A 24,668-nucleotide genomic window follows, 5' to 3' on the forward strand; every position below is an offset into this window, starting at 1 on the left:
CTTTGAGTGAGTGCGGTAGGGATTTCTCTCATTACCCCTGCTTAGATGACCAGGAAAAGGAACCAAGGACGTGGTTTCTAGTGTTCTAGTGTATATGGATGTAGTAATTACAGTTAATCGTCTCCTCAAGCAGTGTTACTAGTGGGCGCAGCGCCATGGCAGCTGCACAGGCGGGCCGCAGGGAAACAGGTTTGGGAACCCGTGGGTTAGCGCCCGAACTCGATCTCAGTGAGCGCTGGCGTGTCTCCTCCAGCTTGAAGTGCAGACATGCTCAAGGTCATATGGTTAGGCCCCACCCCCCATGTCACGGAGTCACTGGGCGATGCTCTGGAACTACTCCCTACGAAGCCAGTCAGGACTCTGGGGAGCCTCCTCTTTGGGAGCAGACTGTCTCCAGGGCAAGAAGCTTCCACAGCTTCGGCCTTCCTGGGTCTGGCCTCGGAGCATTCAGCATCCCCTTCGGCACCGTGCGCTTCCCACAGCGAGTCCGCCCAGGTGGGGCTCCTGGGGAAGCCAGAGGGTCCTGCACCCCAACTCGGCAGTCAGACGTGACTCTCAGCCAGCCAGTAAAACAGAAGGTTTATTAGACAACAGGAGCATGGTCGAAAACAGAGCTTGTAGGTACAGAGACCAGGACCCCTCAGTCAGGTCCATCTTGGGGAGGCAGGGAGCCCAGAGCCCCGTCTGGGCCTTCCTCCATTTCCCCAGCCAGCTCCAGACTGAAAACCCCTCCAGCCCTTCCTCTCTGGCCTTTGTCTTTTTCCTGGGCCAAGAGGTCACCTGATCTCTTTGTTCTATAACACCTTCAGTTGGCACCTTTGCAGGGGAAGGGCCCAGGCCATCAGTTGCCAGGAGACAGGGTGTTGGCCGTTCTCTGTGCAGATCCCTGCACACCCCTGCCCTCAAGGGCTCTGCAACAATCACACACCCTGATCCCCCCCGCACCTAGAAAGGCATAGGGGAAACTGAGACACCCACACAGCATTCAGAGAAAACATTAAGAACATTCCCACTTTGTCACACCACAGCAGCCTGTCCTGCGCAGCAGCGTTCACCTGCAGACACACAGCCTTTTACACAATGGGTCCGGGAAGAGGGGTCCATTCAAGCCAAGCCCCAGACGTACAGCATGTTTGACTATAAGCCAGCCAGTGCCCACACACTTGCTGCCCTCTCCAACCCCACACGTAGGCCCGGAGCTAGAATCAGTGTGCAGAGTCCTCATGGACCATGACACAGCGCCAGGGCCTGCCAGTCTCCCGTAAACAGCCTTGTAGCCAAGCAAATCCAGCTAGGGTGTCACTGAGGCTGCAGGCCTGCCATGGGGCATGGGCAGGGCCCAGGCTCAGGCAAAGGGGGACCCTGACAGAACCCCATCCCGCTTCCCTCCAGCCAGGATCTCCTCTTCGCTGTGCAAGGACCAGGGCTGCAGCTTTCCAGCAAGGGCGCTGCCGGGGTGCAGGCGTGCAAAGCGCCCAAGGGCCCAGATGGGGAAGACGTTGCGGTAGGAGGTGTAGCTGATTGCACAGGACTTGTTGAACACCCCAGAGATGTTCTCCTGCGAGGGGAGAGAGACAGAAAGAGGCAGGATTGGCAGGGCGCTCGCGAGCAAGGGGTGCTCCTGCAGGAGGTCCCACAAGCCCTTTGCCCTCTCACAGGCCTGTTGCGGGTACTGTGCCAAGCACACACGTTATGACTGATGCACCCATGTTTCCCACATGTCCCGGCACATGGATACACTCCCTGCTCACTCCCGCTGAGACATGACACCGCACACACGCAGGGCCAGGCTCCCCACCCTGCTCCGGTGGCCCCTGGGGCCAGACATTGGCCACCAGTGCCCAGGTGGGGATTGCCCTGCCTGGCACAGAGCCAGCGTTAAGAGGCACATGCAGCCTCCAGCACGTGGCATGGTCGTGGCACGGATGGAGCACGCTGCTGGATGGGATTGTACTAAAGCAGCCCTTGGGTTGCTCTCATGTGTGCTGGGGCCGAGGCCAGTAGGCAACCGGCGCCAGAATCAGGCAGTCAGACCTCCCCACCTCCCAGGGCTTCCCTGCAGCCACTGGCCCATCCACTCCCACCCGCTTAACACGCCGTGCCTGCATCTCCCCATACACCTCCAGCCGCTGAACAACAGGGTTCAGTGATGAGCCCTGCCCTGTTCCTGGTTCCAGCTGGATCCAGGGCTCTGCTACCCGAGGGCACAGGGCCCTGGGAAGGGTCAGGTGGGGTCACACAAAGCCACGCGGCCTGAGCCAAGGGGAAATACTCCAGAGATATATAGAAGAAGCCTCGTCCTGCCCACAGTCCTTGCACCCAAGGCGCCCTGCGGGACGGTGAGCTGCTGGGACGCAAAACGGATCCGTGTCCAGGGATTTGACAGGCTACTTCCATGTGCACAAAGCAGCAAACCCTGCAATGGCGCAGAGGGTGACACTGGCAGGGGAAAGCAGGGCACACAGGGTTGGCTTGGGGTGCTCTTTAGTTTGCCAGCGTGAACAGCAGGGAGATGACAGACCGCTGGCAAAGCGGAGCCCGGGGGCAGCGTGGTGGGGAGAGGAGGGAGGTCAGCCAGAGACCCTGCCTCATCTGGAACGCTCCCACTGCCGAGGGCGTCTGCTCCCGAAGCATTTCACCGCTCTGCAGCCTTGGGCTGCTTTGGGCCCTGCATGGCGCCCGGATCCCCAAGTAACCATGACAGCGAAAGCCCCCTCACCTCATCGCCTCAGCCTGCACTGATCAGAAGCCGGCCTCACCCAGAGTGTATCCCGCCCCCCCCACCTCTCTGTGAGATCTAAGGCTCAGTGCAGCTAGGGGTGGACCGACAGGTCCTGAACAGCTCCGGCTGGTTCAACATGCCACACAGGTCACCCCAGTACCTGCTCCCTGCTCCGGCTCCCCTTTCACAGAGTCCCGGACAAGGGCTCCAGCTGCTGTTCAAACCTTCTCCACCAGGGAGATCGTCCCTTCTCCTGCGACCACGACTTCTCCTGACAGCTGCATTCCAGCAGCTCACCCAGACAGGGAGGCTTTTTAATACAGGAGGCAGAGCTCTCCCTGGAGCTGGACCGGACTGTGGAACTCACTGCCACATGACGGAACGAAATGCAAAGCTCAGCTCTTCCACGGAGCCATCCTCAGCCAGCGATTCCCCCTCACGGACAGCTCCCAGCAAAACCCCTTGAGCCATCGGCCTGCATCTCCCCCGGCTGGGAGGGATGAGAGGGAGAGGGGCTGGCTGAAATGCCTGCAGTGACAGGGGCTGGACACATTAGAGAGAGCAGTGAGGAGCTGCATACCTGAGGCCAGTCCCCATTGGGCAGCTGCTTGTCAATCAAAACCTTGATCCCCTTTTCCAGCACCCCTACGTCCGGGTATCTGCAGAGAGAAGGGGCAGAGGTCAGTGGTGCTGACTCCGAATAGCATGCTAGCCCCCCACCCCCGCCATGTGCAGCCGCAGCCGGAGCTCTCCTCTCCCTCCCCAGCACCGCAGCGGGGACAGGAAAGCTCTTCTCCTCTCCCCACTAGCCCCCAGCACTCACACTATGGCCACCCGCCCCCCCCCCACCTCTGTGTCATTCACAGGCCGGCTCGGTGGGCACCAAAGGCCCCGGGCAGCCAAGCAGGTGAGGAAGCACCAGGTGTTCAAGCCAGGCCAGCGACAGCGGCCACATCCTGCAGTGCCCAGCACAGGGACAGCTCAGGGGTTTGAGCATTGGCCTGCTAAACCCAGGGTTGTGAGTTCAGTCCTTGAGGAGACCACTTAGGGATCTGGGGCAAAATCAGTACTTGGTCCTGCTAGTGAAGGCAGGGGGCTGGACTCAATGAGCTTTCAGGGTCCCTTCCAGCTCTATGAGATAGGTATATCTCCATATATTATTATTATTTATTAAGGCTGGGGTGGCAGCTCTGGGCCGTGCTGCTGCCTTACAGAGCCCGGACGCTCGCTGTAGGAGAGCTGGTGGCGTGACGACGGGCACCAAGCGCCAGCCCGTGGACTGGAGCAGTCACTGGCTAACCCCTCTCGGCACGGGCTGGGGCGTGTGCTCTGGGCTAGTCCAGGTGAGGACACGCAGTGCACAGCAGGGGGCAGGCATGGCGCGAATGAAGGCTTCCACGCCAGCGCCCCGGTGCCGAGGTCCTTGGCAGGGCTGTGCTCTGTGAATGCAGGTGAAGAGGACGATGTTCTGATGTGAGAGGCGGCGTCGGTTCTCCTACCTGACGGCCATGAGCCCCAGCAGGGCCCAGCAGGTGTTGTGGATCTGGGAGGTGGGACTCTGCACGTATCTGCGCTGCTTGCAGGACTCAAAGTCCTCTCCCCAGCCACCATCCTCCATCTGCTTGGAGACCAGGAACTGGCAGGCCTGGGCCACCTCCCTGCATGCGGCTCTAAAGGGACGAGGCAGAGCAAAGGGACTAAGCCAGGGCAGCCTCATGGGGCTTTGGGGAAGGGGCTGGCAGAGCAGGTGGGGGCAGGAGACAGTGTGAAGCTGGGGCAGGGAGGCTCTCGCAGGAGCCGGGGTCTCCGAGATGCGCCTTGGCCCCCGGGGGTGGGAGCAGCAGCCTAGGGCAGGCGAGCTTCCTCTGGTGAGTGCACAACCTGGCTCTGAACACCAGAGCCCCCAGCTGCGAGCGGCCAGCAAGCTGGAGTGAGGGGGCCACGGGCTGGGGACAGGGCCCCAGGGGGCTGTGACACTGTGAGCACGGGACGGGAGGACAGAGGAGCCCGACCCAATGCCTGGAGGGGAAGGCTGCTCTGGGTTTGAACAAGCTCCTCCCCCAGCGGAGTGATGCAGCACCTCCCGTGCTCGAGGGATGGCGCCAGCCACTCCAGGCCATGCCCTGCAGGCCGGGGCAGCCAGGGAGCCACACGCCGGATTCCCACACTCACCCGTTCTGGTAGGTGTGCTGCAGACAGGCCAAGGCCTCCAGTCCGAACCAGGTGCCGTAGGTAAAGCACACGCCCCAGCTCCTGATGGGAGGAGAGCGGCAGCGTCAGGCAGCGCAGAACGCTCTGCGGGTCTAACACCACCGGCCCCCCGTGCCACAGACAGGCCTGGGAAGTCCCCGCCTCTCAGTACAGTCCCTCCCCACCGCAGACCTGGGAAGGGTCCCGTCGCCTCAGGCTACGCTGAGCCTTTACTGGAGCTGTCGCACACACACGGGCTAGGAGTCGCATCCCATCCCACGTCGCTGCGTCTGGCTTGTCTCTAGTCCGCAAGCTAAGGGGGTTAGTCACTCACTGGGAGCACCCTGCGCCACAGGCACTGGTCTGCAGGGGGCCCTAGACACGACTGTAACAGGCCGGACTGCTGTGGGCTCCCTGAGCCAGCCCCCCACCCCCTCCCCCGGACACTGGCACACCTGGAGGTAAAGGGGAGAGAGGGTTGCCCAAGAGTGCAGGTACCAGCACCTCTCTCCTCACCCCAGCCACCCCCTGCCCTGAGCAGGGTGGAGTTTGCTGCATCAGCAGTGCACGCGGCCACTCACCCTTCCCACGAGCCGTCAGCTCTCTGCACCCTGCGGCAGTACTCCAGGCCCTTGCGCAGCGTCTCTCTAGACAGGAGGAGAGGGGGTTCCTTAGTGTGCAGCGTCCATCCTCCTGCCAGCCCAACGAGGGGCTCCTTGGGAGCTCAAATCCCCTCTGAGAAGTGGGGGCCCAGCCCCTATTAAAAGAGTCACTCGAGGGCCGTAAGCTGCAAGGTGGACTGAGCCTCCACAGCCCCTGTGCAGCTGCTGACCATGGCTCCTGGGGGCTCAGATGGAGACAGGATCTCCACCCCGGGACATTTGCCGGTGCCTTCCCAGCCGGTCTGCGGATGAAACACATCCTGGTCTGTGCCCCCAGGGCCCTGCTTGAGGCCGGGTGGCCCTTTGGCCTCACACAGGAAGCGGATGTACTCAGGCGGGCTGTTCTCAAAGGGTAGCTAGGAAAGGAGGGTGCCCCCCACTGCACTGGGACAGCAGCTGCCGTGTTCGGTTACCGGGTTCGTTCCCGGAATCATAGAATCATAGAATATCAGAGTTGGAAGGGACCTCAAGAGGTCATCTAGTCCAACCCCCTGCTCAAAGCAGGACCAATTCCCAGCTAAATCATCCCAGCCAGGGCTTTGTCAAGCCGGGCCTTAAAAACCTCCAAGGAAGGAGACTCCACCACCTCCCTAGGTAACGCATTCCAGTGTTTCACCACCCTCCTAGTGAAATAGTTTTTCCTGATATCCAACCTGGACCTCCCCCACTGCAACTTGAGACCATTGCTCCTTGTTCTGTCATCTGCCACCACTGAGAACAGCCGAGCTCCATCCTCTTTGGAACCCACCTTCAGGTAGTTGAAGGCTGCTATCAAATCCCCCCTCATTCTTCTCTTCTGGAGACTAAACAATCCCAGTTCCCTCAGCCTCTCCTCATAAGTCATGTGCTCCAGACCCCTAATCATTTTTGTTTCCCTCCGCTGGACTCTTTCCAATCTTTCCACATCCTTCTTGTAGTGTGGGGACCAAAACTGGACACAGTATTCCAGATGAGGCCTCACCAATGTCGAATAAAGGGGAACGATCACGTTCCTCGATCTGCTGGCAATGACCCTACTTATACAGCCCAAAATGCCGTTAGCCTTCTTGGCAACAAGAGCACACTGTTGACTCATATCCAGCTTCTCGTCCACTGTGACCCCTAGGTCCTTTTCTGCAGAACTGCTACCTAGCCATTCGGTCCCTAGTCTGTAGCAGTGCATGGGATTCTTCCGTCCTAAGTGCAGGACTCTGCACTTGTCCTTGTTGAACCTCATCAGGTTTTTTTCGGCCCAATCCTCTAATTTGTCTAGGTCCCTCTGTATCCGATCCCTACCCTCTAGTGTATCTACCACGCCTCCTAGTTTAGTGTCATCTGCAAGCTTGCTGAGAGTGCAGTCCACACCATCCTCCAGATCATTAATAAAGATATTAAACAAAACCGGCCCCAGGACCGACCCTTGGGGCACTCCGCTTGAAACCGGCTGCCAATTAGACATGGAGCCATTGATCACTACCCGTTGAGCCCGATGATCTAGCCAGCTTTCTATCCACCTTACAGTCCATTCATCCAGCCCATACTTCTTTAACTTGGCGGCAAGAATACTGTGGGAGACGGTATCAAAAGCTTTGCTAAAGTCAAGGAATAACACATCCACTGCTTTCCCCTCATCCACAGAGCCAGTTATCTCATTATAGAAGGCAATTAAGTTAGTCAGGCATGACTTCCCCTTCGTGAATCCATGCTGACTGTTCCTGATCACTTTCCTCTCCTCTAAATGTTTCATAATTGATTCCTTGAGGACCTGCTCCATGATTTTTCCAGGGACTGAGGTGAGGCTGACTGGCCTGTAGTTCCCCGGATCCTCCTTCTTCCCTTTTTTAAAGATGGGCACTACATTAGCCTTTTTCCAGTCATCTGGGACCTCCCCCGATCGCCATGAGTTTTCAAAAATAATGGCTAATGGCTCTGCAATCTCACCCGCCAACTCCTTTAGCACCCTCGGATGCAGCGCATCCGGCCCCATGGACTTGTGCACGTCCAGTTTTTCTAAATAGTCCCGAACCACTTCTTTCTCCACAGAGGGTTGGTCACCTTCTCCCCATGCTGTACTGCCCAGTGCAGCAATCTGGGAGCTGACCTTGTGCGTGAAGACAGAGGCAAAAAAATCATTGAGTACATTAGCTTTTTCCACATCCTCGGTCACTAGGTTGCCTCCCTCATTCATTAAGGGGCCCACACTTTCCTTGATTTTCTTCTTGTTGCTAACATACCTGAAGAAACCCTTCTTGTTACTCTTAACATCTCTTGCTAACTGCAACTCCAAGTGTGATTTGGCCTTCCTGATTTCACTCCTGCACGGCTGAGCAATATTTTTATACTCCTCCCTGGTCATTTCTCCCGGAGCTGTGTGGGCGGCAGGATCTGCCCTGCGGGTCAGAGCATACAGATGGGGCCTGCGCCAGGTTCATCCCAGCAGGCCCCACTTACTGACCTCCCCAGGGTGCAAGCTCTGAACGGACGGTTCGGCGCTCCCCCTCCGTTACCTGACTTCCTGGGCCCGGTGCTCTGGGAAGGCCTCGTGGAAGTGCTTCAGCGCCTGCACGACGGCCGACGTGCACTCCACGTAGCAGTAGTCTATCATGATGTCACCTGCCAGACAGGAGAAAGAGCAACGAGGATCCCCATCAAACGGGGACTCGTAGCTGTCTCTGGGGAGGGGCACTAACTGTGTGACTGCGCCGAGACCCCCCGAGCCTGCCTTGGGCACCACGCCCAGCAGACCTGGCTCTGCCTCCCCTCACGGTGCGAGTGACAATAGCTGGGGAGAAGCCCAGCGCACCTGCCCTTACCGAACACCTCCGGGGGGTTCAGGAGCTCCAGCAGCCGGCCCCCCCGCTTGGTTTCATACGTCGCGAAGCCTCCGTCAGGATTCCTCATGCTCAGCAACTGCCCGGACAGGGAAGGGAAGAGATTGACAATCCAAACCAGCCTTGTTCACCCCCTGCTACAAATCCAGCCCCACCACCCCCGACCGCCATCCCTCTCCAGAACCCTCGATCCCGAGGCCAGAAGGGCTGGCCTGACCTGCACAGCACAGGCCAGAGACCTGCCCCAAAGTAACTCTTTTCCAACGACCGCAGATCTTCTAAAAAACAGCCAATCTTGATTTAAAAATGGCCAGTGATGGCGAATCCACCACGACCCTTGAGGAGTTGTTCCAAATGTTAAATACCCTCTCTCTTTCCAGTCTCAATATGTCTGGCTTCAGCTTCCAGCCATTGAATTGTGTTAGACCTTTCTGTGCTAGACCAAACATCCCATTATTAAATATTTGTTTCCCCATGTAGGTACTTATAGACTGGAATCATGTCACCCCTTAACCTTTATGTTGACAGAACAAGGAGTAATGGTCTCAAGTTGCAGTGGGGAAGGTTTAGGTTGGATATTAGGAAAAACTGTCTCAGTAGGAGGGTGGTGAAGCACTGGAATGGGTTACCCAGGGAGGTGGTGGGTTACCTAGGGAGGTGGCTTGGCTAAGCCCTGGCTGGGATGATGTAGTTGGGGATTGGTCCTGCTTTGAGCAGGGGGTTGGACTAGATACCTCCTGAGGTCCCTTCCAACCCTGATATTCTATGATTCTATGTTAAGCTACACAGCTTGACCTCCTTGAGTTTTTCACTATAGGGCAGGTCTTCTAATCTTAATCATTCTTGTGGCTCTTCTCTGACCCCTCCCCAGTTTATCAACATCCTTCTTGACGTGTGGGCACCAGAACTGGGCACAGGATTCCAGCAGCGGTCACACCAGTGCCAAATGCAGAGGTAAAGAAGGGATAGCTCAATGGTTTGAGCATTGGCCTGCTAAACTCAGGGTTATGAGTTCAATCCTTGAGGGGGCCATTTAGGGAACTGGGGTAAAAATCTGTCTGGGAATTGGTCCTGCTTTGAGCAGGGGGTTGGACTAGATGACCTCGTGAGGTCCCTTCCAATCCTGACATTCTATGATTCTCTCTGCTCCTACTTGAGATTCACCTGCTTATTAGCCCTTTTGGCACTGGGAACTCCTGTTCAACTAATTCTTCAGCAAGACCCCCAAATCTTTTTCAGAGTCCCTGCTTCCCAGGATAGAGTCCCCCATCCTGTAAGTATGGCCTGTAGTCTTTGTTCCCAGATGTATACATTTAACCATATTAAAATGCATAGTGTTTGCTTTCACCCAGCTTACTAAGTGATCCATATCGCTTTGAATCAGTGACCTGTCCTCTTCATTATTCACCACCCCCCAATCTATGTGTCATCTGCAAATTTTATCAGTGATGATTTTATGTCCTCTGCAAGGTCACTTATAAAAATTAGAGCTGTCAAGCAATTAAAAAACGTAATCACGATTAATCGTGCGATTAAAAAAGTTAATCGTGTTTAATTGTACGATTAATCATGCTGTTAAACAATAATAGAATACCATTTATTTAAATATTTTGATGTCTTCTGCATTTTCAAATATATTGATTTCAATTACAACACAGAATACAAAGTGTATAGTGTTCACTTTATATTTATTTTTATTACAAATATTTGTACTGTAAAAACAAAAGAAATAGCATTTTTCAATTCATCTAATAGTGCAATCTCTTTATCGTGAATGTTGAACTTACAAATGTAGAATTATGTACAAAAAAACAACAGAGGGTCCTGTGGCACCTTTGAGACTAATAGAAGTACTGGGAGCATAAGCCTTCGTGGGTAAGAACCTCACTTCTTCAGATGCAAGTCTGAAGAAGTGAGGTTCTTACCCACGAAAGCTTATGCTCCCAGTACTTCTGTTAGTCTCAAAGGTGCCACAGGACCCTCTGTTGCTTTTTACAGATTCAGACTAACACGGATACCCCTCTGATACTTGTACAAAAAAACTTTATTCAAAAATAAAAATGTAAAACTTTAGAGCCTACAAGTCCATTTAGTCCTATTTCTTGTTCAGCCAATCACTCAGACAAACAAGTTTGGTTACAATTTGCAGGAGATAATACTGCCCGCTTCTTGTTTACCATGTCACCTGAAAGTGAGAACAAACGTTTGCATGGCACTGTTGTAGCCGGCGTCGCAAGATATTTACATGCCAGATGCACTAAAGATTCATGTCCCTTCATGCTTCAACCACCATTCCAGAGGTTCCATGCTGATGATGGGTTCTGTTCAATAATGATCCAAAGCAGAGCAGACCGACGCATGTTCATTTTCATAATCTGAGTCAGATGCCACCAGCAGAAGATTGATTTCTTTTTTGGTGGTTTGGGTTCTGTAGTTTCCACATAAGAGTGTTGCTCTTTTAAGACTTCTGAAAGCATGCATCACACCTCGTCCCTCTAAGATTTTGGAAGGCACTTCAGATTCTTAAACCTTGGGTCAAGTGCTGTAGCAATCTTTAGAAATCTCACACTGGTACCTTCTTTGTGTTTTGTGAAATCTGCAGTGAAAGTGTTCTTAAAATGAACATGTGCTGGGTCATCATCCAAGACTGCCATAACATGAAATATAGGGCAGAATGGGGGTAAAACACAGAGCAGGAGACATACTCCCCCAAAGAGTTCAGTCACAAATGTAATTAATGTGTTCTTTTTTTAATGAGCATCATCAGCACGGAAGAATGTCCTCTGGAATGGTGCTCAAAGCATGAAGCATTTCTGGCACATAATTACCTTGCAATGCCGGCTAGAAAAGTGCCATGCGAATACCTGTTCTCACATTCAGGTGACACTGTAAAATAAGAATCAGGCAGCATAATCTCCCATAAATGTAAATAAACTTGTTTCTCTTAGCGATTGGCTGAACAAGAAGTAGGACGGAGTCGACTTGTAGGCTCTAAAGTTTTACATTGTTTTGGTTTTGAGTGCAGTTATGTAACAAAAAAAATCTAAATGTGTAAATTGCACTTTCATGATAAAGAGATTGCATTACAGTACTTGTATGAGATGAATTGAAAAATACTATTTCTTTTTATCATTTTTACAGTGCAAATATTTATAATAAAAAATAAATATAAAGTGAGCACTGTACACTTTGTATTCTGTGTTGTAATTGAAATTGATATATTTGAAAATGTAGAAAAACATCCAAAAATATTTCATAAATTTCAATTGGTATTCTATTGTTCAACATTACGATTAAAACTGCAATTATTTTTTTTAATCACGATTAATTTTTTTTAGTTAATCATGTGGATTAATCGCAGTTAATGGACAGCCCTAATAAAAGTATTAAACAGCAAGGGCTAAGAAACTGATCCCCGCGACACACCTCTAGAAACACACCGCTTGGTTCCAATCCCCTGTTTACATTATATTTGGAAATCCATCCGTTAGCCAGCTTTTAATCCATTTAATGTTTGCCAGGTTAATTTTGTATTGCTCTAGTGTTTTCACCAAATTTTGTGAGGTGCCACGTTAAACATCTTACAAAAGTCTAAGTCTTATATCAACATTATTACCTTTATCAACCAAACTGGACAGGACCTATTTTCCATAAATAATTTTTATTATTCTAATTTTATTCTCAATGGCAACTGGCATTTATTATATTACCCTCCTTTAATTTTTTATTAATGGAGTTCCTTAGCTGCTCCATTATCTTGCCAGGGATTGATGTCAGACTGACCGACCTATAATTACCTTGAACATTTTATTTACCCTTTTCAAATACTGGCACAACATTAATTTTTTTTTGGCCTTTTGGAACGTCCTCAATGTTCCAAGGCTTATTGAAAAATCAACATTTACAGTCCAGTGAGCTTCTCAGCCAGCTCTTTTAAAACTCTTGGATACAAGTTATCTGGACCTGCTGATTTTAAAATGTCTAACTTTAGTTTCTGCTGTTTAACACCCTCCAGAGATACTAGTGGAATGTAAAGAGCATCATCATATGATATGACTACACCATCTGGCTTTTCCCCAAATACAGATAAAAATATTTATTGAACACTTCTGCTTTGTTTTGCATTATTACTGATAATTCTATCATTTTCATCTAGTAATGGACCAATACCACTGTCAGGATTCTTTTGTTCTTAATATCTTAAAAAACTCCTTATTGTCCTTAACTCTGCAGGCCATAGATTTCTTCTTGTGCCCCTTTGTTTCCCGCATCCATCATCTACAGTTCTTAGCTTCCGATTTCAACTTCCCTTTTCTGCCATTTGTTATATATTGTTTTCTTATTTTTATAGGTGCCCTCACTTCTTCTCTAATCCAGGTCTTTCGTTATCCACTACCGCCTTCTTCCTTGATTGTGGGATTGTAGTTTTTGGGGCATCCAATTGTTCTTAAACAATTCCCAGTTATCAACCACATTTTCTCTGATTAAATTCTTCCTCCCAGCTGATTTGGGTCTGTCATAAACAGACAGTTAAGGGTTAATGCCTCTTTTATCTGTAAAGGGTTAAGAAGTTCACCTAGCCTAGTGGACACCTGACCAGAGGTGGGGACCAATGTGGGGACAAGATTTTTCAAGAGGAAAATTTTTTCCTTTGTTCTATTCATTAAGTTCTGTGCTGGAGTGAAAAGATCCAGGAATCAACCAGGGTAGTGAGTATTAGAGAAGGAATTAATTAGGTTATGTTTATTTCCTTTTGTGACTTTTTCTTTTTGCATAGAGGAATAATCAAATTGGGTTTTCTTTTGTGTAACTAAGGTTTTTGCCCAGAGGAACATCCTCTGTGTTTTGAATCTGTTGTCTGTGAGAGTAGCTTGCATGCTAATCTCACAGAGGTATTCCTTTCACCCCTTTTCTTTAATTAAAAGTCTTCTTTTTAAGAATCTGATTGATTTTTCCTTGTTTTAAGATCCAGGAAATTGGTGGGGAAGTCTCAAGGCTACCCAGGGAAGGGTTATAGTACTTGGGAGGGAGATATTTTGGGGGGAAGACAGAGTTCCCAAATTACTCATAAACATTGTTTAAACGATTTAGTGGTGGCAGCATACTGATTTAAGCTGGTAATTAAGCTTAGGGGTTCTCATGCAGGCCCCCACATCTGTATCCTAAAGTTCAGAGTGGGGTGAAACTTATGACAGGGTCATAGTTGTTTTGCTTTATGAGATTGGTCCTTTTAAAGTACCAAGTATATATGCCTTTGGTCTGGACTTTATTCTGCTTGCACATGACTCATGTGATCAAATGAGGATTACTTTACCTAAGCTTCCATTAATTTTTAGTTGTGTGATCAGTTCTTCTTTATCTGTCAAGACGAGGTCCAATACAGAATTCTCTTGTCTCGGTGGCAGCACTTTTTGAGTTAGGAAACTGTCATCAATGAGATTTCAAAATCCCAAGGAGGTTTTGGTCCTGGCTGAATGAGCCGTCCAGCGTGTGTCACTCTGACCGAAGTCCCCCATGATCACACAGCTTTTTTCTCTACACACAGTAGATAGGTGCGTAAGGGGCCGGTCATCCTGGCCCCTCATGTGATTTGGGGTTTGTAGCAAATACCGACTTGTGCTCCGTCTATTAGAACATTGATCTGTTAGTATTCGAGATCATTGTCTTCCGAGTTATCAGTGACTCAGAACAGGTGATGCCATTTTTGATGGAGATGCCACTTTCCCTCCCCTTTTGCCCACTGGATCTTTGCTAAATGGCCATAGCCATTGATTTTAACATTCCAATGGTGGGACTTGTCCCAGCAGGTTTCAGTAGTGCCAGCTAGATCACATTGCTCAGAGATAAGCAATTCCTCTTGTCTGTCACCCTGGCCCTGAGCACTGGGGCACAGGCAATTCAAGATTTTTTCTCTCTCATGTCCTTTGGCTCCCTGATTTTATTCTCAACATCTCAATTTTGTGCTGAATGAGGCCTCATTTCTTCCCTCTTTTCCCCCTTCCCTTTTGCTAGGAGCTGGCCAGAGCCAGAGGCACTTTTATCCTCCCCATGGAACAGCTGCCTGGTCTCCAAGGCCCTGGAGCCAGCTCGGGATATTCGCTTCTGCTCCCCAAGACTTGGGCGAATGAGCTCCCTGCACGGGGTGTCCGTGCTGTGAGCAGACTGCCCGCCGGAGAAAGGTGCTTCGCTGTCCCTCCACGCGCCCTTGCAGGGACAGAACAGCTCTGAGCTCTCTCCCGCACACAGGCCAATCTGTCCTGTCCTGTCAGGCTGCACATGCTGCTCCCAACTCGGGACTCATGAGCGACACCCATTGGCAGCGAGAGGCGCTGCACTAACAGCCCTGCCTGGGCTCCTCCTGGGGTTCATGCCAGCCGGGCCCAGCTCACATCCAGACGTGATCCCAGGCTCACGCCCTGCAGGCCGTATGCCCAGTCACAGGACGGCCAAGGCCCACAGAGGGAGAACATCCCCCACTCAGAAGCCATTTTGTTTTAAGCTGTTCTGAGATACGTGGCGCTGACTCTGGGGTTCTCCCCCAACCGGGCCTCCGCCGCCTCTTACCACATTCACAGCGTCAAAGAGGCGCCCCGTGGGGACGTGCTCTGCTATGAAGGGACACTTCTCCTGCAGCAGCATCACCGATTTCAGCCCCTCCGCAGTGCAGTCAGCCACGATCCAGCCGCAGTCACAGGTGCTGAAGGGGAATCCGCCCTGGGGAGTCAGGCACCAGCACTCAGCCCCAGGAGCAGGGAGAGCGAGGGAAACTCCCCTGCCAGGCTCTGCCCTGCCCAAGGGAAGGTGGAGCCCCCTCACCCAACCCCGCATTACAGCTCCGCTTGTGCACACGAAATGGGGAGAGAACGCTGGCAACCATCCCCCACTTTGAGTCCAGCAGGAGGTTGGGGAGACAGGGGTCTCTCCTTAACAGCGAGGTGGCACCAGGAGCTACTGCAATAGCTTTCACGCTGGAGGCTGGAACCAAACCCAATTCTGGGCCCCAAGCAAAGTGCCAGTGGTGGGTGAAATCCAGCCCGTGCCGTGGGCAGGTGTCCAGACACATTCACCGAGCAGCTGGGCGTAACGGGAGGCCCTGGGGCAGGTGGGGCCCAGAGCTGGCACAGCGGGGGCTGCAGCCCAGGATGGCAGTGCCGTGGCAGAGCCTGGGGGCAGGAGCTCGCGCTGTGTCTGGCTGCACTTTGCCTGTTACACGGGACCCTCATAATTACCCAGGTGAGGCTGCCTCCCCCACCAAAAAATACCATACTGGAGAAAACAACGCTGCCCAGCCCCACCACAAACAGGCCTTAGTGGGATTGTGCCACATCTCCTTCCATGGCAACTGGCCTGACGGCCACCCCAGACCCACGGCCATTGGCCTCAGCTTACAGAGCCCCTCCTCCGCTGATGCGATGTGTATTGGCCAAGCCCTGCCCCCATATGCAGACACCAAGCCAACTGCTGTTCTGCTTCCCATGCCCCGGGCACTGCCAGGTAAACGCCAGCTCGTGCCCTTCTTCCAAGCAAGCTGAGCCTGTCTCACTGCCAGCCCCTCGGCACCTGGGATCTCAGTCACGGCCGCAGACTCCTCCGGACACCAGAGAGTCGCTCTGCGGCCAGAGCCTCCCTCTGACGCTATCACAGGATAGATCCACTTTGAGTCTAAAAGGTTCGTTCCCTGCCCCGCGAGCAGCCCAGAGCTAGGGGCAGCCGGACATGTGAGGAACAAACATGGAACAACAGGGGAGAATCAACCCAGGGAAATCCAGGCCCGTGGCCAGCTGTACCTTGCTCATCTGGCGATAGTACTTCTGGTAGTCGGGCGGGTTATCCAGAATCTGCAGGAGATACGAGGAGCGCCAGTGAGGAGGAACGGCAGGTGCAGCCTGGCTGCAGGCCCCATAGGCCCCACGGCAAGAGCAGAGCACTGCAAAGGGCAGGGGGCTCACAGCTATGGCGATGGCCATGGGATCAAGGCCAGCCGTGCCCGCAGAGCACTCCTGTCTGCGCTGCCACAGTCTGGTCGCCAGAGGCTAGGCTGGGATTGGTGCTTGTCCGTGTCACGTCTCCCTGGATCAGGCTAGGGCCAAGGCTGGCCCTGGACTCTACCACTGGGAGGGGATGAGCAGAAGGGTCTTCCACAGCTGACCCTTTGCAGTACGCCCCAGTGCTGCCCTGGGGTGGCTGTGTCAGCACACAGGGCACCTGGAGCTCTCCCCCTAGCCAGACTGCAGAGGGCCCTGTGCATCCACTTGTTTTCAGTGCTTCACCCCCCGCAGAGCCCAGAGAGGGCCCCGCGGCTGGGTCCGCACCAAGCTTCCCATGAAACTGCCCTGCCACGCTGGGTCCAGCACCAGGGACAGGGCAGCCTGAGAGCAGACGGCTGTGGGGTCTGATCCCTGGGTCAGGCAGCCCTGCTCAGAACAGGCCTGGATGATGCGGTGGTGAGAACACCAGTGGAGGTTCACGCGTGTGCTCCCATTGCCTCTAGCGCCTGTGGAGCAGCACCGGGAAACGGCACCAGTGCAGGGACGTCACAGGAATCTCAGGGTCAGCCAGGCCCATGTGCCAGCTGTGTCCCAGGGCAGGCGGGTCTCCCTCCCTGAGAGAGGTGAGGCACACTCTGCTTCACAAGGCCAAGCGCGCTGCGCCCTGCAGCACTCGCAGCCCTGGCTCCAGAGCTGGGTGGGGAGAACTCTCACCGGAGCTGCAGTGGGACAGTGGCAGGGCTCTGGAAACAGAGGAACTAGAGAGAACCTAGCTGGGTCAGCCCCTACAGAAAAGCCCCATGGAATGTAAGACGGAGGAAACCTACAGATCCAGAGACATTCGACACGGGCTCACAAAAAGGACTCTGCAAACTAGTGCGTTTGATAGACAACGAAAGCCCCTGAGCTGAGCTAGCCCGTGGGACCCACAGCATTCACCTCCCTGCCACGCTGCTTTAAAATGCCCCTGGGCTCTGACCCCCAGCCCCAAATGGAGTTAGACACCTCAATACCTTTGAGACTCTGGGCCTCTCTCCCTACCGTGTTCTGGTACCAAACCCCTTTCCTCTGTATCTCCTACCACGGCCAGTGGTGCTGGATGCTGAAAGCCAGCTAACGAAACTGTAAACCCTGTGTGTTCAAATGCAATGTGAAAAAATGCAATTCCTGCTCACACCACACGGGTGCAGCACATCTCTGGAATTCTTAAGAATTGCAAAATAACGCTAGCTTCGTTCTAACAGCGCCAGCAAACGTTTCACAGTGAAACCTCGGGGTGCTGCAGCACCCCATCCCCCTAGTTCCCGCGCCTATGACTACAGCGCATGAAGGGGATGAGCCGCATGGCTGGATGCCGAGAAGCTATGCAGGACACTGCAGTCTTACCAGAGTCAATAGCTGACTCTCCACATCTGTGACCCCACCTCAGTGCTCACCTGGGTGATTTTGAGGAACTCATGGGCCCGTCTCAGACAGGAAGCGAATGCCGGGTCGTTCTGAGCACCAGCCTAGACAAGGAGGCAGACACACAAAATAAAGAGACGTCACTGCTCAGTTCTGTGATCAGTTTAGTTCTTCAGGAAAAACAAATTGTCATGGAGTCCCCGGGCGATGCTCTGGAACTGCTCCCTACAAAGCCAGGCAGGACTCTGGTGAAGTCTTCTCTCTGTGAGCAGACTGTCTTCAGGGCAAGGAGCTCACACGGCTTCCACCTTCCTCGGTCTGATCTTTGGAGCATTCAGCATCCTCTGCCCCTCCGTGCGCTTCCCACAGCGAGTCTGCCCTAGGGGGGTCCTTGAGAAGCCACAGGGTCCTGCACCCTCACTTCGCAGTCAGACGTGACTCTTAACCAGCCAGTAAAATAGAGGTTTATTAGATGACAGGAACGTGGTCTAAAACAGAGCTTGTAGGTACAGAGAACAGGACTCCTCAGCTGGGTCCATCCATCCTGGGGGGCAGTGAGCCAGACACCCACGTCTGCACTCACTCCTCCTCCCCAGCTAGCTCCAAAACTAACTAACTCAGCCCTCCAGCCCCTCCTCCTCTGGGCTTTGTTCCTTTCTCCGGCCAGGAGGTCACCTGATCTCTTTGTTCTCCAACACCTTTAGCTATCTCCTTACAGGGGGGAAGGGCTCCAGCCAGTAGTTGCCAGGAGATAGAGTGTTGGCCATTTAATTTATGTGCATTGGCCCTTTTCTCTGCAACAATCTCACCCCCTAGAGACTTAAGAAATGCATAGGGGAAACTGAGGCACCCACACAGTATTCAGAGGAAACATTAAGAACAGTCCCACTTCATCACACAAATTAGAAGAGATCTCCTGGAATCTGTGCCAGGCACGGTCTCTCCCTGGTAAGAATCAAATACAGCACTTTGGCCAGCCAGGGACTCTGGGGCACCCGAGATCTGCACTGGGGTGGCTCGTCTCGCACTGGCTGGTACAGCGAGGAACAGGAACTCTCAGGCTCTGAACGACTGGCGGAGCAGCATCGCAGTGCCCGATGCTGGAGCTACACCAAGCAACACATCTCCATCGCTCGCTCAGAGCGGTCAAACCCCAGTCTCTATATTCCAACACTGCTGCTGGCTCCGAGCAGCGCTGGGCTCTGGGCAGGTTTTACCACGGCAGGTGCGATATGGCCCATCTTCGTACCAGTATCTCAAAGAGAACACAGCGTATGCGGGGAAGAGGTAACAGGAACTCTCCTTGGTCCCTGCCCATGTGCATTTCAGCGCCTACCCACCAGTACCGTGGGGCCACGTGCCTGCACCTGACGGGGGTTAGGACAGTATTTTCAGGGGCCATCACTGGCAGCATGCCACATGCTATAGAACAGCTATAGCGGCTATTCCCTACGCGCCTGCCAGCTCCACGCCTGCAGCTGGCCAAGTGCAGGTTCCCAAGCGGCGTGACAGTGCTGCTCATCTCCGGGTGTTACTACAGGGGACATGTGCAGAGCCCCGTGCCATTCTAGCCTTCCTCCAGTGACACCTCGCACCCAGCGTTCAAAGGCCAGTCCACCTGCAAACCTGCACACACCTGCCTTTGTACACAGGTGCATCCACCCAACGCTACGGGGCACTAGCTGTTCTGCCCCTTAGCCTGCATTCGGAGCGCGCTGGGATCGCAAGCCTGCAGGGCTCTCTCTAAGAGCTGCGCTCTGGCTGCACCACCAGTTACCGGCTCAGCGCAGGGAGCTCAGGGGGACATTCTCTGGCCTGTGCTCTGCAGGGGGTCAGACTCGACGATCCTCACAGCTCCGTCTGCTCTTGACACCCGAGGCTGTCGAAGCCTCTCTCTAGTGTTGCTGTTGAGCGTACACTGTAGGAGCAGGCCAAGAGCCATGGCACCGAGGAAAGTGCAGGATGGTGCCTGTCTGAGACCCACGTCCCTTGGGGGGCAGCCCAGCAGGCTGGCACAACAGCAAACATTACCTCCAGGAAGGCTTGGACGGCAAACACTGTGTCCCAGAGCTGGGATCCGTTGATGCCCTGGAACAGAAGAGTGTGCAATGAGAAGCAGCTTTTCAATCCGCCCCAGGCTTCCCACCCACCCCTACGGGCCATGCTGCCTGCAGGCGCCACCACGCTGTACCAATGGCCGTGTAGACAGAGAAGGCTATAGGGCACACTGGCTGGGTGCAGTCACGCAGCACAGGCACCGCCACACTGCACCAATGGGCCCTGTGCACAGGGAGGGCTGCAGCCTCAGGGAACACACTGGGGCAGAAACGGGCAGCAGGAGCAGGGTTAGGGGTTTCTTAGTTCGGAGGATGAGGTTAGAATTTCCCTCCAAAGCTATTTTAGGGTCTGATCCTGCAAGCCCCTCATGGACCCAGTGCAGGATGGCTCCGGGCACCTCACCCAATCCAGTGTTGGTGTGTACAGCACCCTAGGCTGCAAGCTGCATCCCACACACAGCGACTGGAAACAAGAGAGAGCCCATAGCAGCATGCAGAGCGCGAGCCGTAGGGACGGGACGGGATGGGACGGGGGTCTCTGAGCTGAGACATGAAGCGAGGCAGAGCCAGCAAGGCTGGCCCAGAGGGCAGGAGCTGCAGGGACTCGGCTCTCGCACAGCAGAGGAAGCCGGAGGGAAGGGGAGAGAAGCTGCAGCAAGCCCACCGAGGGGTTCAAAACGAGGGCAGTTTGGCCATGGATCCTGAACCCAGAGGGGAGCGCACGGAGGGGACTGGGATGGGCCGACGGGGCTCCAGGCACATGGGGGGCTTGGGCAGCACCATGTGGGCCCTGCTGGGCCGTGGGGCAGCCCCCAGAGAGGGCAGGTGTGGTACTCAAGCCCCAAGGAAATGAAGGCTGGGAGGAGGTCTTGGTGGAGCACTGCACTACTAGACCGCCTCCATGGCGGGTCTGTGAGTGCTCTGCCGGCCGGGGCCAGGCCGTGACACAAGGAACAGTCCATGTTTGCACAAACAGACAGCAGTGCGAATGGCTGGCTGGGCGGCAAGGGGAGCCGTGGGGCGGGGGAGGAGGGAGGTGGCAGAGCTGTGTCTCGGGGGGATGCACCGCTGTCCCAGGAGAGGCAGGTTTGTCTGGGAGACACTGAGCTGCAGGAAGTGGGACAGAGAAGCAGGCCTGCGTGGCCAGGGCATGGGGGAGCAGCACGCAGCCCCTTTCCTTGCTGGACACTCAGCAGGGGCCAAGCAGCCGTTAGTGCTCGGTTCTAGCCCCCAGCGCAGGTAGGAGAGGGGCTGTCCGCTAACGTAGGGCCAGAACCGCACAGCAGAGACAGGACAGGACGGGACTCCTCCCCTAGGCTCCACCCCAGGGGCAATGCATGTGTGGCAGGGGCGGAAGGCCGGAGCGAAGGGGCTGGGCACGGGATGGCGGGTGCAGAGCACCCCCCAGAGGTGCAGGGGAAGCAGCTGCCCGAGAGCACTGACACACACTGCTCCTGATACCAACCCCTTCTACCCTCTGCCAGGAGGAGGAGCAGGGACGGGAGAAGCTGCTGCTGTGAGCCGCACAGCTGGGCCAGGGCTGGTCCTATGACTATTAACAGCCCGGCAGCAAAGGGAGACATTCCAGGGGTGGCAGATCCCCCGAGGCAGAGCAGCCTGCCGAGACCCCCTTTGCAGTACGCGCTCAGTCCCCGGGTGAGGGGTCCCTGCCCAGCCCTGCGAGCTGCCTCAGCAGCAGCGAGAGGGTGCCCAGGGTCCCTGCGGTCACTGCCAGGGCCACAGCGCCTTACCTGCATCTTCATGCCGTCGAGTCCCAGCCTGCGTGGAGAGAGAGCACATCACTGCAGCAGCCTGGGGAGCGTGGTGCTGTCCCCAACCTCCCGCAGCCCCCAGGCGTCTAACACTGCTGCTGGGACACGGAGTACTGAGCTTCAGGGGCAGCCTTGCAGCAGGTTCCCCGGGGGCCCTGGCCTGCCCCTTCCCAGCCTGACTGGGAGAACTGGAGCGAGTGGGACTCACTAATAAGGAGCCAGTGTCTGGAGCTGGCTGCTGATCAGTGCAAGACCCCCCCGTTTGCATGCCCCCTGCACAGAGCTCCCTGCTCGTGGGGCCTACGCAGCGTGGTGGCCCTGGGGGCAGAGCGGGGTCCCCCATGGCAGGTCTGGGCAGCAGGTTCCCTGCTAGGGGCTGGAGACTCCCGCGCGGGGCAGAGTGGCTCTCTCTAGCTGAGCCCTGCGCTGTCTCCAGGGCTAGGGAGGTTCATGGGCCTGGCCTTACCAGAGGTAATCAGGGATCCTGGAGACATGCTCCTGGAAGGCTGGAGAGCTCTCCCCATCCACGTACCAGCGAACCAGCATGTTAATGGTCTTGGAAATCTGCCGAGAGAGAAGGCGTCACTCCCCTGCAGAGCGCAGTGGTGTTCGGCTTGGGCCTGCACAGCATGACCTGACCTCGTGACCAGCCCCAGAGCAAACCCCAGGCTGGGGGCTGTCTGCAGGAGAGCGAGCACGTCTACATGGGGCTCTGGTCACAGAACGGACCCCTTGGCATCCCCATGTCCGTTCCCCATCACAGGGCAGGAGATCACTCTCCAGCCACGGCCTTCCACCAGCTGACTCCACACCCCCCAGCTGTCTCCAGCAAAGACTCTGCAGAGGGGGGCATCTGGCACGCCCAGCCTCCACTGCCACTGTACAATGTCCAAGCGGTTGCTCACGCTCTCCTCTCCCGCCAGCCTGCTCATGCCCTTGTCATCCGCCCTGAACTCTCCTGTGTGCAGCGCCCAGCACAGCAGGCCCTGAGCCTGCCTGGATTGCTGGTTGCTATGGTTACGTGCCAGCAGCAGGGCATCTGTGCAGAGCTGGGGAGTCCCAGGCCGGTCTCTCCCGCACCTGGGCAGGAATTGGAGCCAGCTCCGTTGATTCGTTGGGAACGGTAACGAGCAGCCTACCAGGCCAATGCTGATGGCCTTGGTGAATCTGTCTTCAGCCTTGATGTGGTCGTACAGCTCCGCGATGGCTCGCTGCCTCAGCCGGGCGCTGTGGTGGGCTTCGTACACGTTCAGGATGGCTGAGACGGGAACAAGAGAGACACAATAAGGAAACTCTTACCAGCTGCCTGGTCCCAACTCCTGTGCGAGCAGGGCCTGGCCCCGAGCCCCAGAGAGCTTCCCCCATCCCTTCCCCAGCTGGCCAGGGCTCTGGGGGGAGCAGGGCGAGAGCCCCAGGGACTCTCAACTCCGCCAGCGACTCACGGCAGTGGGGTCAGAAAACAACCAGCACATTAACTATCCCCCGCCCTGCCCTGGCCAGGCCCAGCCAGTGGCCTACTCACCATTGGCGAGTGTGAGCAGCCAGCTGTGCGGGGTGTACAGATCACAGGCAGCCACGTTATTCCTCTGGGCCGGCCAGTCAATGCTGGAGTAGTCCTGGACGTACAGCTCCTGGCAGGGAGCAGGTGGGAGATTAGCCATCCGCTCACTAGCGCGCCATGGGAGCAGACCCATGAGACAGCTGCAAGTGTCAGGCTGGTGGCGTTGGCAGCCAGGGGGAGTACAGCACGGAGCACGCAGGGCAGCACCGGGGACGGAGGGCAGCGCTGCCTGGCCCGCTCTGTGGCTCCACACCAGCCACCGGGACAGGTCCCATGTGGGAGCTGCTCCCAGCACCCTTTGCTAAGGAGAGTTAACAAGAGGAGAAAGCACCTTCAGATAGTGCCAGAGCACCTGAGGGGGGCACCGGGGCCCCATGCGGCCTGGGGGGGCACATAGCCCGAAGGGGGGGGGGCTCCAGGGACCACACAGGGCAGAATGGGGGGAGCAAGCTGGAGCATGCTCATGCAGTAGGGAGGGCTTAATTCTGGCTGGAGGCCTGTGTGCAGGACTCCACCCCGCTCCAATTCACAGCAGGGCTCCCGGAGCCCAGTGGGCAGGGAGAAGACAGCCCCTAAGGCGTAACTCCCCTTCAGGCCTAGGGGTGTCAGGTGCCCAGCCTGAGACACCAAGTCTGATTCGCAAAGGGCAGGGCTCAGTGCTCTCAAATCAGACCCCTCCCAGGGGGCCGACGGGGCCTCCCAAAAATCACTCCTCCCTTTGGAAAGTGCAGGCCTTAGGCATTGTGAACAAGTGTGTGGCAAGTACCTTGCCGTGGCATTCACAGGGAAAGTCTGCTCCCTGCACGGCCCCAGACACTCTGCCCTTGGCTTTCCTTCCTACCTTGCCCTCCCAGCTCTCTCCTTCCTTCCCCAAAGCCCACCCCAATTTCTGCCCCATAGGGCTCCCTCCACCCCTCCCATCAGCCAAGGTTACCAGCAATGGAAGAGCATTAATGCAGCGCCTACACGGGCTGTTTAAGGCGGGCACTCCCAGGCCCCCCGTGACTGTCCTCGCCACTGAGTATCAGAAATAAGACTGGCAGGTGACTGGTAGAAGAACCTTCACAGGGAGAAGATACCAGGTACCGAAGGGCGGAGAAAGGCAGAACAAGAACCAGTGGCTGAAGCTATAAGGCCCGAACAATGAACAACGAGGGTGATCAACCACCGGAATGTGCTGCCAAGGGAACTAGCAGACTCTCCATCTCTCGATGTCTTCAGCTCCCGACCGGCTGCTTTTCTGGAGGGCACACTGTACTGCAGCCAGACATGTCGCTGGGCTCAGTCCAGAGTAACTGGGTGACATTCTCTGGCCTGCGTTACACAGGAGCCTGACTAGATGATCTACCGGTCCCTTGACGCGATGAATCGAGCTCTGGGTCGTCACGCAGACAGCAGGGCATCGGTTCCATGCAGCTCCTGTTTGGAAGGTTACTACTGCACCTATGAAGGCAAAGCCTTTCCATCTGCTAACGAGAGCTGGGATGCTGCACAGAGGTAAC

The 24,668-nt window shown here is 55.1% G+C and overlaps 1 protein-coding gene across 1 annotated transcript; it reads right to left on the reverse strand.

The window, feature by feature from the left end:
* Positions 1 to 533: 533 nt before the first annotated feature.
* On the reverse strand, positions 534 to 23,567 carry LOC101954065 (lanosterol synthase). Its single transcript, XM_065561228.1, has 15 exons — positions 23,128 to 23,567; positions 22,745 to 22,863; positions 22,072 to 22,169; positions 21,585 to 21,612; positions 19,808 to 19,864; positions 17,809 to 17,880; positions 16,172 to 16,222; positions 14,949 to 15,098; positions 8,367 to 8,463; positions 8,061 to 8,166; positions 5,494 to 5,559; positions 4,895 to 4,975; positions 4,222 to 4,392; positions 3,303 to 3,381; positions 534 to 1,558 (listed from the first exon to the last, which is right to left on the reverse strand). The coding sequence occupies exons 1-15, from the start codon at positions 23,297 to 23,299 to the stop codon at positions 1,346 to 1,348; spliced, it is 1,560 nt and encodes a 519-aa protein (XP_065417300.1). The 5' UTR covers positions 23,300 to 23,567; the 3' UTR covers positions 534 to 1,345.
* Between the last annotated feature and the right edge of the window lie 1,101 nt (positions 23,568 to 24,668).

This window comes from Chrysemys picta, chromosome 11 (genome assembly GCF_011386835.1).
Source record: "Chrysemys picta bellii isolate R12L10 chromosome 11, ASM1138683v2, whole genome shotgun sequence".
NCBI lineage: Eukaryota > Metazoa > Chordata > Testudines > Emydidae > Chrysemys > Chrysemys picta.